At 31.1% G+C, this 18,242-nt stretch overlaps 1 protein-coding gene across 19 annotated transcripts in view; it reads left to right on the top strand.

Annotated features, from left to right (window-relative positions):
- LOC134706296 (ras-associated and pleckstrin homology domains-containing protein 1-like) overlaps positions 1-18,242 on the top strand; it is a 72,156-nt gene that overhangs the window by 28,812 nt on the left and 25,102 nt on the right. The window contains exon 1 of one of the 19 annotated variants that reach the window (XM_063565108.1): positions 1,533-1,663. The exons of 15 other annotated variants lie outside the window; for them this stretch is intronic. In XM_063565108.1, the coding sequence (XP_063421178.1) occupies positions 1,646-1,663 (18 nt within the window). In that variant the 5' untranslated portion in view covers positions 1,533-1,645. Of the gene's footprint in view, positions 1-1,532; positions 1,664-8,840; positions 8,957-12,309; positions 12,364-14,789; positions 14,994-18,242 lie in introns of those variants that run through there. 3 more of the 19 variants (XM_063565110.1, XM_063565107.1, XM_063565109.1) reach the window with 3 other exon arrangements.

Below are 18,242 nucleotides of genomic sequence, written 5' to 3'. Positions count from 1 at the left end.
ATTTATTTTACCCTAATAGAAATTGTTTATTTATTTTACCCTAATAGTAATTGTTTATTTATTTTACCCTAATAGAAATTGTTTATTTATTTTACCCTAATAGTAATTGTTTAATTATTTTACCCTATCTTCATAAGCAAATAAGATATCTAATAGGGGGAGACATTGCTTACAAAAACTGTCAGACTAATTTTCAGTGTCTTTTGCAATGGACAAGCTATGTATTGTCCTCTTAAATTAATCATTAACTTTAAATTCTGAATAAAATGACAAAGAGATAAAAACTATCTCTGAAAAGGTTCTCACTAGGACAGAAACATGTTGTGAGGTTGAATGTTTCAACCTTCTTCAGTGGAATAACAAATGATACTGTGAAAAGCTCAAAACAGAATAAGAAATTAATTTTGATTTTCTCCATACAATAGACTATTTATGTCAGTTTAATAGAAAACTAGCAGATTCTATTACATAAAAAATAGTCTTTTATTATGGGAGTGCATGAGGCATAAACTGTATGAACTGCAATTGTGAAAAAAAAATCAAATAGAGAACTTCAAACATTTTCTATTTTTCTTTTTATATAGTTCCATAAAAAAAAAATAGAATGCCACATTGACCTGTTAATAGTGAAATCTTTGAACATTTTCTATAGTGAGTGAAAAAATTCAAAGTGTATATTCAAACTTCAGTTAACCTTCAGTGCTAATTCATGTCACATGCAAGCAAACTATTTTTCTGAAGGAAATTTATTGAACAAAGATATTCCATTAAGATGCATGTACTATTAGTTCACAGTTTGAAGTATGTATTGCTTTCTTGTTTTAATAAGACATTTTGGGTATCATTTTTCTCCAGTTTTTAGTTGAATTGAAAGTGACTTGCATCTGGAATTTATCAACATAGCTGGATAATCATAGCTTGGCATCCTCAGATATCAATCAAATCTACCCATAATTTTGGGGATTTAAAATGAAGGAGTCTGGACAATTTTGAACCTGAGAAACATTTTGAAGTTTATGTGAAGGTCAAACCATCAAAAAGTGGTGATTACAATGGCCTTACTTTATACAGACTTCATTTGACATGGAACATTTCTTTACCAGCACAATTTATTTTCTTGTGTAAATACCGAAATGACAACATTTTCATTCCCATGTAGCTATTTAGATTGGATATTGATTGGTTCAGTTGCTTCCTTGCCAAAATTTATGGATTGAATTGAAGTTTCATGTAACCTTGTGTTTGGGAATGTAGATTTGGACTTGTCTGTTCAGAATATTTGTTGTTTTTATTGATAAAGGATCAATTATTATAATTATTATAATTATTAATCATTGTTAATTGGCACTCAGCCACTGATATATTAGTATATATAATCCTGTAAGGAGAGTCATGTAACATACCATCAGTTTCAGTAAATAACTTTTTAGATATAACATCAAGGCCATATCTTATGCTATGCCTTAATCTTCAGCATCAGTTTCATTTCCAAAGATAATGTCTTTATTTTCCACTATGCCATTTTAATCACCATCAGTAGCAGTCATGATAAGGAAATTTGATTCCTTGAGAATTTAGCCTGTCACATTTTATAATTTTCATGTAATATTTTTATGAATGGAGGGAAATTATCCAGATATTGGCAATGTCCACCATAATAAAGGTAAGGTTTAACTGTTGAATGAAATCAATACTATCCTTTCATGCTGCTTTCTATCTAACAAAGAAGCTGTTACATTTCTCTTCATTGTAGATTTCATTTGAGGCTCCGTTGAATCGATTTAATAGAACTCAAAAAATCTAAAATTTGCATGTCAAAATAAATGACCAGATTAATTCTGATTTTGTGTCTTTGATAAAGGAATGGGTAGTCATGTTCAGTAAAAAAAAATGACACAATTTTCTTTGTTTCATGTTAGAGTTATCTCCCTTCTATACATAAAAACTCTTCTCTATAGACTCCAAAAAATAAATAATCCTGTTTTGTGCTAAATTGATTTAAATTCAGAACTTAATACCTGTTAAAGAATTGAATTTGTATTGCTCAGACCTTAAATTACTGGAGGTTACTTAAAACTGAAGTTAACCATTTTATAGACATTGTCTGTGATTAGATAATTATCCGACAAATATTGTCTAAATTACTGCAAATGAAAAATAAAGTGTGTATAGTGTGAGAAGTAAATGTATAGCTACAAAGAGGCAAAAGCTTTTTACAGTTCACACTGACATGACTCAAGTGGTGTAGTTCTTAACAGATAAAAAACAAATCTTTCACAGTTTTTAGTTTGGGTCAGCAGGTGAAAATTTATCAAATTAGCCAGGAAGGTGTGAATAAAGTGATAATCTAAAAAAAGTTCTCATACATAAAATTCGCTGTTACTATAAATCATAAAAATACTGTCTTTGATTGTTCATTTGATGTTATTATGTTAATAAAGGTATGTCAACTTGCTTATTATTGAATTAAGAATGGGGGATACACAAGAGTTTCTGATTTTGATACTGTCTTTAAGTAATAAGTTGAATTAAACAGGCCAAAAAATAATAAATTGTTTAACAAATTTATCTTTTAATTTGCATGTTTTCATGTTTTAAATCAAAATTAAATTTAAATCTTGGGTTTTTTCCCAGGTTACTTTTAATAAGGTTAATGTGCAGAAGTCCAAGTTTTATCCATGTAAAAATAAAAACAGTATGGCTGTTTCTGAAAAAATATCTTCTAATGATTATTCTTTTGATATTTTTAAATGAAATAATTCAAAATATCTTTAACCATTTTTTAAAAAGTTTCATTTTGAATTGTTCTAAAAAAATCTGTTGTTTTAAAAAGAGAGGACATATAGTAAGTAATACTATATCACAGTAAAGTGATTTGCCATGCTATCTGTACCTTTAATCAAAAAGACAATTTTCTTAATAATGTAATGATATGATTAAGAAGTTCTGAAAATTTCACAAATGTAGTTCTCCTTTTGTAGAGAATACAGGTTTAATAATTCTTAAAAAATACACTTTTAAAACATAATTTGTCTTAACAAATGTACATATTAGTCGTAAATGCTGGAGGTGATTTTAAAACATTGATATATTTGACAATAAGTTGATGTATTAGATCTTCCTGTTGTAGTGTATGTTGTGGCATTTTTGTAAAATTAATCTGGAATTTAACATAATTTATATTTGAGGTAAGAAATTATATTGCACCATAAAATTCAATATTTAAACAAATATTTACTAAAACACTATTTTTTTATTGGACAAACAGTTTTTTTCAATTTTGATATTCTGACTGTATCTTCTTAAATGAAAAAAACTTATGAAAGTTGAACATACTAATTGCCTTTACTATTCTGCATTAGTGTTATAAACCAGACAGATAATATAAGAAAGCTTTGGCATGACTATTGCCTGTATGTTCAAGTTCAAACAAGCTGTAAGAAACAATACAGGAAATTTATTGAGAACAGCTTCCTGTTTGTGACCCGACTTTAACAGTTTGTCTGTTGAATCGGATGGATATATTGTAAATTATCCATTAAAGATAGAGAATCACAGTGGTCAGATGTACTTCAGACTATGTAGTATCCTGAGATGTCTGAGCTGCTGATATACAATACAAACAGAGTACTTAACTTTGTATTCTGTATTTGTGGCACAATTTTCTTTAGTGCTTAAATTCTGGTTTTTTCTGTAGTGTAATGATAGAAAGTGACAGCTAAATAATCAATTCTACTTTGAAACAAACTAGATGAAATAAACTACTGTAAACCAACTTATTTTCGTGGATACTTTATTTCCCGTTTTACTCTTTCTTGACCACTTCGCGGCTATTTACGCGATTATCTGATTTACTCGATGAAGTTTGTTAAAGAAAGATCAAAGATTGACATATTCGCGACGATTTATATTCGCGTTATTTTTCTACTCGCGAAAATAAATCGCTCGCGAAAATAAGTTGGTTTACAGTATTTGCTTTCAATGATTTATCTAAGAAGATGCTGTGAGACTTGATTAGACACAGTCACATTGTCTTAGTTTCGCTTGGTTCTCTAGATGCTATATTTTTTGTGTACTGTTCAGGATTTCTTCTCAATGAATAGACAAATTTTCTGTCCTTGTATCCTACATATAATAAATCAATCATGTGTGGCATTGTGTCCAACTGAATCTGACTTCCAACTTTTCTTAAAAACGAGATCTTAGAAAGGTATTCCCGTTACAGACCGTCCAGTGTTTTTTTCTAGAATAGGACTGGAAGAGGATTTGTCATTTTTCTTATGTTTATACAATGGAAGGGCTCAGACTGTATCCAACGGGATAAAGATGTCTTTTACAATATAGACTGTCATTAGATTACAGCATTGGCTACTATGAATTTATAGAGGTTTGACATGAATAATAGTAGCCATAGAGGCCAGGCTTACTAGATTGATTTGTTTAGGTATTTAATGGGGAATTGGTCAGAGATTTGTTTAGGTATTTAAGGGGGAATTGGTCAGGTGAAGTAAGAGCAAATTGTGGCATGTCAGATTCCTTTTATGGAGGACTATTGGTCTAAAGCTTTATGATGTATGCAGGGAAACGAATTAGTTATAACAAGGACATAATAGTTATACGTCCTTGGTTATAAGAAAAGATAAGACCAGTTGAAATTCTCAAGGTCATACAATTGAGAAAACTGGAACTACAGCATCAATGTTACTGATATTATGTTGGTAAACAAAGTTGACAAAGATCTGGGAAAGCCATGAAACTGCAGTAAATTCAGTTGATTGAGAGAAATATTTACCAAATGTTATATAGGCACATTTGATGTTTAATGATATAATGGTGTGATAGTTTACATCAATAATTTATAATGTATGCTACCTAAATGATATATTAAAAAGAGATTTTTACCCAGAAGGCCTTGTACACATCAGCTCATCAGTGCACTTCTCAGCGTACATGGTAGAATTTACCCTGGGAAAAGGTATGTGGTCAAGGTTAGTAGACAGTTTGTTTCCTTCATAAATTACTTTTCTTGAATAAGATTTTTAAAAAGCTGAACTAGTCTATTAAGTAGACATAGACCTGTTAGGGATGAAGTATTTCAGCATGTAATCTGTGGTCCAAACATGAACAAAGGATTGGTGACTTATAAGAAGCAAGCAGGAGACTAATATTCAAAGATTTTACAAAATAAGTTTTTCACTTATATGCTCAAGTTAACAAATGATCTAGATCTATACCACCAAGTACATAATCTTATAATTCCAGTAAAGTGTGACCATAAGGACCAAGCACTTGACCATCCCTCTGATGTATCACAAGAACTTCCTTATCAAATATCTTTATCCCTGCTTTTGATGACGGATATATTTCTCAGTACATGTAGTGTATATCACTTATAGCTTTCAATGTACTTTGGAAGTCAAACTGTCAATACCTTTTTCTCATTCTGTAAAGCTCCAAAATTGGATACCTTCTATCTTTCTAGGGGCCTGTTGATCAAGGGGCCTGAGTAGTCAAACTACTGTATCAGTAGCTAGTCAACACTAAGGTTGTGAGTTCAAACCCCACACAAAACAGGTGCAATCGACTCCAATCTTAATTGACTAGGATTATCAGTTTTCCAAACAGGTTCTCTTGTTGAGGACAATCCTTGAACATGATGAACAAAGTCCTAGCCAAACTGAAACCAATGTATCTCATGTGGTTTTGCAAGTCATTGATTTTAGCATTGCACTAACTGACTAAGAAGTAAACTTTTGTACCTAGTACCCATTTAATGTATTTTCATGATGTTGGCTATTCTGGTTGATACTATTGGAATGTACGAAGCCTTTGATTAGATAGTATCAGCACTGACAGACAATTGGACATGTCAGATACATGTAGTCATATCATCAGATAGTGTAGTCAGATCAGTTTTAGTACTAAGGTATTTTTATGTTGCAAGGTGAAGCCAGTTTTATAAGTGTTCTAAATGAAGAGATCAGTGCTTGGAATGGAAGTTGACTTATGAAAGTACTGGCAAACACCACTGGTAGGTTACAGTATTAATATCTAGATCTTTGTAATTTATATTGTGTTCTTGATGGGTATAGGTATAAACATTTGAATGGTAAGCTGAAGCAGTTATTTTGTTTTTTTGTTTGGTTCAGCTAAAAATGATATTAATTGAAAAATAATCACTAGCTAGTTATATAAGGCCAATTGCATTTACCAAAGAAGGAACGGAAGACTTTAAGGTGAAGCTGAGTACCAACTATAGATTGAAGTTTGAAAGGGAGAACTGGTTTATAAGGTTCTACAGATTCTAGAGAAAGTATCATTAGAATAATACCAGTACAACAATATTAATTTGTTAGTTTGTTGGTAGATAATTTACTGGACAGTTTGTCCTGGCAGGAAACCAGTGTTATTGTTTATGCTATTAATCAGAACTAATTACCAGTCTAACAAAGCCATCATTTGAATGCAGTAAGTAGGGGAGAGGAGTGTTGGAAATACCAACTGTAGGAAGATAGGTGTGAGTTTCTGGCATAGGATGAAATATCCAAATCAATTTGGCCAACAGATATTTTCTTGGCTCATTTATATAAGTAATCACTGATAGCTAGGGTACTGTTAATGTGGACATGTCAATTTGAGATACCAAGGATTAATATTTTATTGTTTTGGTTCAACAATGGAAAATCTAGTTTAATGCAGATCCGAAGAATCTTGGAATAGGATAAGGAATTTTACTGCTTATTTAGAATGGAATCCTTACAGTTTAGCTCTAGTTTGATGTTCCATAGAAGATTGACTGATTTATTAAGAACCAGAGAGACAAACTTACAAAGCATGAGAGATAAGAAAGCAAAATTAAAACAGATATTCACAATTCTGGTAATTTATGATTTTAGAGAGAAATAAAATAATCATCTAACTGTGCACCACTTATTGCGGACCTCTTTTTGTATTGTTACGAGTTACAATTTATGACAAAAATAAGCAAAGACCCATCAAAACAACATCTGATAAACAAATTTAATAATACTTTTAGATATTTGGATGATATTTTGGCTCTCAATAATGACGACTTCAGTATGTATATTAATGAAATTTATCCTGGTGAACTCACTTTAAATAAAGCTAATACTAACAATGACCACTGCCCTTTCCTCGATCTTGATATCTATATCACTAACGGAAAGCTGAATACTAAAATTTATGATAAAAGGGATGATTTTTCATTTCCTATCGTTAATTATCCGTTTTTAGATGGTGACGTTCCCTTGTCACCATCTTACGGTGTTTATATATCTCAACTTGTACGATTCGCTCGTGTATGTAACAATGTTTTAGATTTTAACGAGAGAAATTTATGTATTACTGAAAAATTATTACACCAGGGTTTTCGATATCACAAACTAGTCAAAACATTTACTAAATTTTATCATCGGTATAAAGACATCATTCGTAAATATAGCTCAACATGCAGACTTTTTATACGTTCAGGTATTTCACATCCAATTTTTTATGGAAATATTCTTTATAAAGCACAAAGGTGTCAGTATTCACCTCATAAACTTACAAAACCTTTGAATAGACTTATTAAGAAGGGATATAATTACGATACTGTTGTCAAGTCATTAAAGATTGCATATTTTGGCGTTAATATTGAGTCACTGATAAGGTCTTTGCGTCGGAACTAAACACATTTATTCTAAAAACAGTTGTTGGCATGACACGGGTTATGTTCTTCTCATATATGTTATGATGGTATGATACTAAACCCCTTACGGGAAGGATTGTGCCTGATGTTCATATGATGAAATCATAATCTTTCAGTCAGTTTAATTGAAGTCTGGAGCTGGCATGTCAGTTAACTGCTAGTAGTCTGTTGTTATTTATGTATTATTGTCATTTTGTTTATTTTCTTTGGTTACATCTTCTGACATCAGACTCGGACTTCTCTTGAACTGAATTTTAATGTGCGTATTGTTATGCTTTTACTTTTCTACACTGGTTAGAGGTATAGGGGGAGGGTTGAGATCTCACAAACATGTTTAACCCCGCCGCATTTTTGCGCCTGTCCCAAGTCAGGAGCCTCTGGCCTTTGTTAGTCTTGTATTATTTAAATTTTAGTTTCTTGTGTACAATTTGGAAATTAGTATGGCGTTCATTATCACTGAACTAGTATATATTTGTTTAGGGGCCAGCTGAAGGACGCCTCCGGGTGCGGGAATTTCTCGCTACATTGAAGACCTGTTGGTGACCTTCTGCTGTTGTGTTTTTTTATTTTGGTCGGGTTGTTGTCTCTTTGACACATTCCCCATTTCCATTCTCAATTTTATCTATCTGGTAAGACAGTCATTCTTATACTCCTGACACCATTTTAAATTTTGCAAAAAAAATAATCATTTCTGAGTCATAATATTTTAATTAATGACATGTTTTTATTTGAAACTTGTCATTATACTGAACAAACATATCTTGCCAAGGACAATAAATAATAACTAATTTTGTCAGGGTTAGGACAGGAGATTAATGTTCTCATGCTTACAGATTAATGATGTTTCAATTCATATTATGTGTGATAGAGCAGATTGGAACCTCTTGAAAAAGCATTGTAAACCTTCAAGCTTTGCCTCAATTGACAATGTTTTCTCTGTGAAACAATCAGAATCTGAAATTTAGATTTTGAATTTCAGTGAAATCAAGTTCTCCCAAGTTGTACATTATGTATTTTAATTATTAATGACATGTTTTTATTTTGAACTTGTCATCGTAACAAACAAATGTATTATGTCCAATACATCTTACAAATGTTACACCACAAATATCGTCAGTGTTGTAACATGGGATTAGATAGTTATAAGATTAATGAGGATATACTTCCTTATAGGAGGGGTTTAGTGTTTTGTCTTTTGAAGGAGACTTTGGACACACTTACAATAATTCAAGTGATATACAGTGATAGGTATGTAAGCACGAAAATAAGTAAATTATCACACGTTATCCTAATATAAGAGGATAACTACTTTGACGACCTGCAAATGTATGTCTAAGTTCAAACTTTTGGAATTGGAAGAAAGTCCTTTATGTCTAGGTCAAACCACTAGTTAGTGTATATCTATGCTTAACAATGCTTAAGGGGGACAGTGATCTAATTGTTCAATGAGAACGTGTAAGTTTTGGAACTAAAAAAGACTAACTTACGTATACTTTGTTTACAACAATGAGATTGAACTGATTCTTTCTTTGGAGATTACTACTGTACTAATTAATGACTGTCAACTTATTATTTACTTTCTTTCTTTGAATTTGTCGAGATTTGGATTCTTTTTTCCTGGGTAGTTGCCTAAAAATGTGGCAGACTTATATTAATCACAGAAGGTTGGTGCATATTTTAATTGAATAATCAGATCTGTAATGTATAAATGCTCAGACATACAACAACTTGGAGTATGCTGGTTTTTGATCTGCTGTAGCCATTTGGTAACTCATTGTGAATATCATGTTGAATCACTTATAAAGATGTTAGAAGGTTACCCCTATTAAAATAAGAAAGTAAGTGTGGACATTTTTCCCACAGTATAAAATAGGGAAAAAACTATCCATCTGAAACCATTCATGGATGCTCTCTACTTATTCTTAAGTATTCAGTTGTTTCAATTTCTTTAATAGGGAATAATTCAATATCTTTTATCAGTGTTTTTTTGAAGATTCACAATGTTTGTATGTTTCTACAAATCAGTTAGATTGTTTTGAACACACTTGAGAGATTCTTGTTTCCACCCATCTTAGTGTTCTGTGTGCCATTTATCATCTGACAAAACCATGGTTACAGAATTTCTAGAAATGAAAAAGATATTTGAAACATAAAAATCTAATAAAGAAAAAAAACTAGGTTCTTTTATCTGAGATATAATCTAAGAATTTGAGTAAACATCCCAACAAATTACTTCATTTTCAATTAGTAAAACAGAACAAATATTGTTTCTAAACTACCAATACCCTACATCTCCACTGAGCATCTCCAGTCAAGAATTATTACAGATATCAACAAGTCAATTTAACATGAAGTATGAGGTTGGATTCAAATTATTATGTATAACTATGCAGGATGAAAGTGGGGTGAAATAATTGTATTCCTTTGCCATATTTAAACATGCAGTAAAGTGAGGCTGATTGACAGTTAATTGAAGTGAAGGCAATTCCAGCTGCATACATTTCATAATCAGTGAAGACCTAGAAAGAACTCACATTATTTCTAAAAATAATAAAAGAGTAGTTTTGTTTATATTACAAAGGTATTGATGTTATTTATAGCTAATTTGATAGGAGATCTGGAAGTCAGAATTCTATAATCATGATAATCTCACATGAAAACTTATCTGCTTGGTGCCTTGTTGTTTTTTAGATAGATTTACAAAGAAATGTCAAGAACATTTGTTGTTTCTGGTAAAGGTTATTCAAACAATTTACAATAATTAGCTCACATATCTTTTTACATTCTTCTTCTGAATATTAAAATTATCATTTTGTTCTACTGTGGCCATTAAGACATTAAGCTGAATCAGCTTATTTTGGACTGTTTCAAAGTGTCTTTTTGATAAATTATCATTTTGTTCTACTGTGGTCATTATATTGAGCTTAATCAGTTCTTTGGACTGTTTAAAAGTGTCTTTTTGATAAATTATCATTTTGTTCTACTGTCTGTGGTCATTATATTGAGCTTAATCAGTTCTTTGGACTGTTTCAAAGTGTCTTTTTGATCAAGAATTGGTTGTCCACCAAAACAGATGAGATCTGCTGTTTGATTCCGTTTGATTATGTGTATAATAGCCTGTCTGTGCTGGGAGTACATACATCAGCATCAGCTGTTAGATAAGTCAGAGAATTATATGGTAAAAATAACTTGCATGTCCTCCGAGTACATGGCCATCTTATATAATACGGTTCTTTGTCACCTCAGCATCAGCTGTTAGATGGTTATGATTAAGCTATCTAGTATAGGTACACTTGTTCTCAACAACCCTGCGTAGCTAGACAAAGGATCAAAAGTAAAACATCAGTGATTATGGTCCATTTATTACATGTTCTCTTGAGATATATAATGTTTTAGACGATCTATTACGTAATTCTGCACATTATGTTTTGGCGGAGAGGAATGTTATTACCTATGTTGATGATTACATATTGATTACACTAAAATCGGTGTAATTATAGGTATTTGAGTGTATCAGATAAAATTTCACTTCTGGATTTTTTTTCTGGTATGAATCAATGCCAAATCGTAGGGTAATTTATCATATAAAATTTAAATTTGAAACCATTCAAGATCTGTTTATTTGGATGATCTATTTTCGGCTGCAGAGAATTCAAGGATGTCTTTGAGAAAAAGTAAAGTGATTTTTGATGTATTATGATTTAAAAAATGTATATTTACCCTGGCCTGCGCCTCAAATTTTAGCTGAAGTAATTGAAATTGGTAATTTTATATTTTTCCAGACAAAAGAAAACAAGTTTGTTGACTGTTTGAGTTGAATAACCATTTTAGATTTGCAATTTTCAAGGATTTCAAATTGTTTTCTTCTATTCACTAGATTGAGGATAAGTCTGAAATAGATATTACAAAAACAATTTCTGACTATATTACACCAAACATAAAAAAGAATAAGCTCATGTACAGAATCATCTGGTTCTTAGAAACTATATTGATATATCCTTTCTATCATTTTCTTTTATTCAAAGCAAATAAATGTCCAGGAAGTAGGTCAGCAAAATCCTGGTGTAAAATATAATTTGAAAAGGCATATAATATAAAAAAAAACCATTACTACATGTATTTGATAATTTCATTAAGGAACATTCTTGCATGGTTTAAAAAAGATAAAACACAATACCCTAGTGTATATTTAAGTGTCAGACATCCTTGAAATATTTAACGTTTTTTATAACTTTTACTCAGCAAGATAACATAGACAAAAATTGTTCAGTACGATAGAGTGGGGGAGGAGTCATGTTTTAATTGTATTAAAAATAATCCTTAGATTATGAATTTAGCACTCTGAAATGTAATTTCCGTATGAAAGTCTGCAAGCCTGAAGCATTTGTCTTGAAATGATGTTCAAATTTTGTTACTGTCAAGGAAAATAATAGGCTTTCACATGCAATCAATACATCCGTGCATATATATATATAAGTATTCAGACAACAGATAACTTTGAAGTATAAATATACATTTATTTGTTTTACGTCTTACATTTCTTACTTGAGATTATTTGTTTGGCCATAAATTGATATAGAGAACTGTCTGCAGCAAATGGCAAGTCAATTCTGAATATGAACAAAGTGGATATTACTTTATCATACACTGCAGCCGTAAGTCATATTTTTGTCTCTTGTATACATATATAGAAATAAGGAGATGTGGTATGATTGCCAATATGACAACTGTTCACCAGAGACTAAAAGATGAGGATGTAAACAATTATAAGCTGGTCACTTGAATACCTTCAACCATGAGCAAAACCCATACCATATGGTTACTGGTAGCTATATAAGGTCTCAACATGACAAAATGTGAAACAATTAAAAAGGGTAAACAAACTACCTGATGTAGGCTAAAAAAATAAACAAAAAATAAATATGATAGAAACCAACAACAACAACTGCTTGCTCCTGACTTGGAACAGGCAAATAAAGAATAAAATATGCTTGTGAGATATCAACAATCCCCTCATCTAGGACAGTGGAGTAAAAGAACACCATATTAAAGATAGGATTTGTGTTCCAGTTGGTGTTGCACCTTGTACAGTGGACCCATAAGTTTTCTGCATCAATTGAGATAATGTCCCTCATTAAATGTTACAAATTAAAGCTTCTGAATTTTCTAGGAATTTTGATAAATGGATACAAAAATTTAACTTAATTAAATTCATTTTTTTCCCAATTTAAGCATTTTTTTGACAAAGTGATAAATGTACTGATAAATGACACACCAGTCTATTGATTTCTAGACAATAGTATGTTGGTAGTCCTGACTGAGGAGGTTAATAATGACAATTACTGCATTATTATATACCTTTGACATATTCTATCAAAGGACAGCATGACTTTAGTGGGAGTTTGATGATAATGAAATATTCTCCCTTGTGGGCTCAAAGTGAACAATATACATGCTTCAACTGATGGCTACAGCTAACAGGAGTCAAGTTCATCATAGTATGCTTTACCTTTAACATTAAGCTGTTTCTTGACCATACTAGTTTACCATTGAAATATTTAGTTAGCATGATTATAAAACACAACTATAAAATGTTTCACATGAATCGTACTACTTTATAGTCCTTTGCACAATAAAAAGGTCACTCTAACTAAGTTAGTTAATACCTGGGGTCTTTACAGGGTAAAACTTAACTTCAAAGAAGATTACCAGGAGGTCTGGTAAATAAAGTTACTTTATAAATTCAAATAGTTACTATAAATGAGTTTGTAAAAATGCCCTGAGTGATGGTAAACTAAACTGATGGTATAAAATGTAACATTTTTACTAGTTTTGTCATTCAACAGCGATTTAAACTGAATCACTGTGTCATCTCTGCTTGAACTAGATATTCTACAGGGATCAACCCAAAGGGTAGCTTTAGTAAAGAACTATGATTATGTGAACTACATCCATTCCAGATCATTAGACTTATGCTGGCAATGTCTCTGGCTTTGTTGGATGTATAGATGTACAACCATGTCTGGTGTTACTAGGAAAATAAATCAAAATATGATGCTATCATGCTCTTTACATGTTAAACCACAATTGTTCCTGGAACAGGCCATATGAGCATCTTTTCTTACCCTTCTGAACCATCATTACACGAAAATGGCGGACTGTATTAGTATTATTTGTCTTCTCCCAGTCTGCATTAATGTTTAGGGTCCAAAAAAGTATGTTCAATATCCTTGTTATTAATATAGTAAAAGATATCATTGGACTTTATGAGACAAACAAGTACAAAAAAATCTTACAAACATTTTAAACTGCAACTAAATGTTACATGCACTTTTTATCGAATGTTTCATTTGATACAGAAATTTGTGAAAAAGATTGCTCATAAAGATGGAATGTTGATAATGACACTTCACAACAAAATTTAGAAAGGAGTATACAATGCAGTAATTGCATATTGGTGTATTCAATCAAATTTTTACATATCCATATATCTGTAAATCCATGATGTGATTTATGTAACATGTGTATGACAGTTAGGTCACACCTATGTTTTGGTTAGTTTCAAGTTTAACATTGCAAATACATACTACTACAAAATGTACTTTGAAAATTATCGCTCTTCCAAATGTTTTGTAGACTCAAGTATCTAAATTATTTATGAATTTGGCATAAGACACGGTTAAAAACAAAGCAAAAAATTGTGCACTTGGAAATATCTTGTCTAGGCAAATACACAACCTTTTTATAGGTGATACATGTATGCCTGCATAATATAAATTGAAGACCATTAGCTAATGAGCTACTGTCTGTACAAGGCAATTTGATTTAAAAACACCTTAAATTGAATTATAAATTTAATGCACCTTAAGAAAGTTTCAGAATCTATTGTCACCAGAAACACACAAACCAAAAATATTTTAAAATTTGGTGCTAAATGATGAATTTAAAAGACTATCTGTGAAATTTTAAGGTTTGAAAATACTGTATATAGCTTAAAAATCATTTGTTTTGGCCTAAGACTATTTTCTTATGTAAATTGATAAGGAAATGATCAGCTAGTATAAACATTATGAAGTGGTAATTGTCCATATGATGGCCTGGAGTAACATGGATGTTTTCTAACAAGATTAAAATGTGTTTTGACACCCTGTCCTGTGTAGTAGGTGTGCTATACTTGTGATGTGATTACTGGTACCCTCAGGCTCAGGAAGCTGGTTTTAATACAGTAGAAAATTTATAAGAGTTCAGATATATAAAAAAATAACATGATATTTCATAGGTGAAGGTAAGAAAGTTATTTTTGTGCACTTTTTATCAAAACAGATTCAAAATTGTAAAAGAATGCAATTTCTAATGCCTAAAATAAAATAATTTGTCTAGAGAAAAACTTAACTTCTTGTAGCATATATTTTAATCTTACAAAAGAGATTTTCAACGATGTTGTTATTTAACAACTTTCATGATTGTTTTTTTTTCTTTGTTTGCTATCTGGAAAATATAAATTCAAAAATGTTTAATTGTATGGTCAGACTGTTTCTCTTGTGTTGGCAGTTCAATTTATTGATGCTGACTTCAGTAAGATAAGACAAATCTCCAAGGGTTCTTGGGGAAGAACGGTTTATTTCATCAGTCAGAGGGCAGATATCAGGGTTTATTAACCAGCCTGATCAGGTCAATACACCTCTGGGTGTTACCACTTTTATTTGATTGATTGTATGTTATTTATGACCAATAAAACAAGTAATATAATGTAACAGTTATCAATTATTAGTCAACTTTGTCCTTAAAATAAGAAAAATATAAAAAAAAACATAATGGATACTTCCAGTGAAACAGTTTAACATGTTTCCAGAAGGAGATAAAATATTATTTAAAAAAGCATTAGTTGTTGTCTTTTCTCAATCAAAATATAGCAAGATTTTTTTGTCAAACTTTTATAGAAAACAGATTAAGATTTAAAAAGTGCTGAACATATTGTTTACTGGTGAACTTGAAGTGTTGATCCACAGGACTTCTTGGTGCTATAATGTTGTGTGTTGTAATGTCCAATATTTTTGATAATTCCTTGCAAAGTCAGGACTTGGTGATAATCATAATCAGACATTAAAGAGGTAATCAGACATTAAAGAGGTAATCAGACATTAAAGAGGAGATAATAAACCTTGGAAAGTCAGGACGGTGATAATCAAAGACATTAAAGAGGACATAATAAACCTTGGAAAGTCAGGACTTGGTGACAATCATAATCAGACATTAAAGAGGTAATCAGACATTAAAGAGGAGATAATAAACCTTGAAAAGTCAGGACTTGGTGATAAGCAGGGACATTAAAAAGGATATAATAAACCTTGGAAAGTCAGGACTTGGTTATAATCAGAGACATTAAAGAGGAGATAATAAACCTTGGAAAGTCAGGACTTGGTGATAATCAAAGACATTAAAGAGGACATAATAAACCTTGGAAAGTCGGGACTTGGTGACACTCAGAGACATTAAAGAGGAGATTGCAAAGTCAGAACTTCTTTAAGGCTTAGGACTTAGTGAAAAAGAACTTGCAAAAGTACAAAATTTTAAAAGTTAGGACATCCTTATTGAATTGTTTTGAACCATGCATAGACAATGTCATTGATGTTTTTAAAGAAAGTTAAAACAATTATCGACTTGAGCAGACAATTAATGTGTCTAAAAGTATTTAACAGTCATCATATCAGATATTCTCTGTCTCTAGAGAGAGATTATAACCTTTCTTTACAAGGCTGCATATTTACTTATACACTCGCTCCTTACTTTAATTCCATTTCATGTATGACAGATTGCCTCTACTTTTAATAAGTTAAGACTGAATATTTAGCCATTTACATTGGCACTCTATGCTATAATACAATTACATGTAACACAGATTGTCTCTGAAAAACTTTATGGTGCCATTAAGACTAAGTATTGGATGTATGTTTTTATCTGTGCATAGCGTAACAATAACCAACCCCTACATTAGTATATGTCTCTGTAAGAAATAATTGTATTGTCTTTATGGATGAGATTGTAGACATTATATAATGAGAGGTTCTGATCTCTCCCAATGACAACTAATGATTTCTTGTCTCAGTAGATAATGCTTCCTTGCCTTATAGGTCTCTATCAAGTTAGACAATATTGAACGGAAATCTAGGGCAGACTTTATACGATTAACATCATTACTGGAATGTGAAAAAGAAATGGATGCTAAATTTGATAGAAACTGAATTATATACTTTTATTACATAGCAGTTTAAAATAAATTGTACTGTTAATTTCTGAGGGGACTGTATGACAAAATAAATATGTTTTTTTTTGTTAGTTCTCCCATGTCATAAATGCTATTAAAGCATAAATAATTGACTCAGTTCATGAAAACATTTCTCTTTTTATGATGAAGTTAGTCAGAATGTCAAAAGAGTGAGCTTAAACACTATGGCAAAGAAAGGTTTTAGTTTTATTATTTGACTGTACAGTGATGACAGTGCAAAAGGTGCAAAATACCAAAATATTCTGTTAAAGAGACTGAAAATCAAGTTGGATTGCCTGTAAAGAAGCACAATTATAATTTATTTTTAGTCTGATTTGTAGACTGAAAGTCCATGTGACCTTACTGGAAACAGGTTCTGAAATTCCATCAGATAAGAAATTCTTTTGAAGGTTAAGTAGCACTTAATCTTTGATAAACTTTGGTATGTCCATAGTTGAATCTGATAGTGTTGTTTTAGGCTTTATAGAAAAAAAAATGTCTTTTAGTGTGTTTGTAGGAATTATTTATGTATATTATGTATGTATGCATATAGGTTTGTTTAGAATATGACTATTAAAACTATTTCTGTCATTGATGGCTATTTTCACTTTGATTACCATAAATGTTATTATACTGGTATCTTAGTTTCCAGTTTTGTTTAACCACACCATGTTAAAGCCACAAAGCTCCTGAAATGACAGAAAATTAACAAATCATCCAACTATAGATTTACATATATTAGAATATGTCTTGCTGTAGATTATAACCTAAATATAAATTATTACTGGAAATAATTGTGGTACACAACTTCCTTTCCTTTTTACTGTTGAACTCCTTTCTCATGGATAATCGTTTATTTTTTTGCTTGTGACAATCATAATCTCTTTGAATAATTAATATTGAGTGTCAGTCATGGCTATTTGAAAAATGTATTGAAGCATGTAATTAAAGATATAAAAGTAAGATTCTTATCAAAGATCATCAAAGCACTCAGCCTTAAAATAGTAACCAACTTTTCATTTGGGTTGATATATTGTTTTATATTTATATTCAGATGTGATCCAATCATACACTCTAGTGGGCATCTTAAAACTTGCATAAAACTTTACTATGTTAAATAGCTTGAAATTAGCAGCAGGTTTAAGATGTTACTTTGAGAACTCAGTACAGCCTTGGCCTAGAGTTCACTTGGCCATCCTTCATCATATAGCTCCTGGTTTCTCCATTACATCTATATACAAAGTTTGGTTTGCTGGTATGATTGATCTG

This window comes from Mytilus trossulus, chromosome 2, assembly GCF_036588685.1.
Source record: "Mytilus trossulus isolate FHL-02 chromosome 2, PNRI_Mtr1.1.1.hap1, whole genome shotgun sequence".
Lineage (NCBI taxonomy): Eukaryota > Metazoa > Mollusca > Bivalvia > Mytilida > Mytilidae > Mytilus > Mytilus trossulus.
This window is presented reverse-complemented; position numbering and strand designations above follow the sequence as displayed.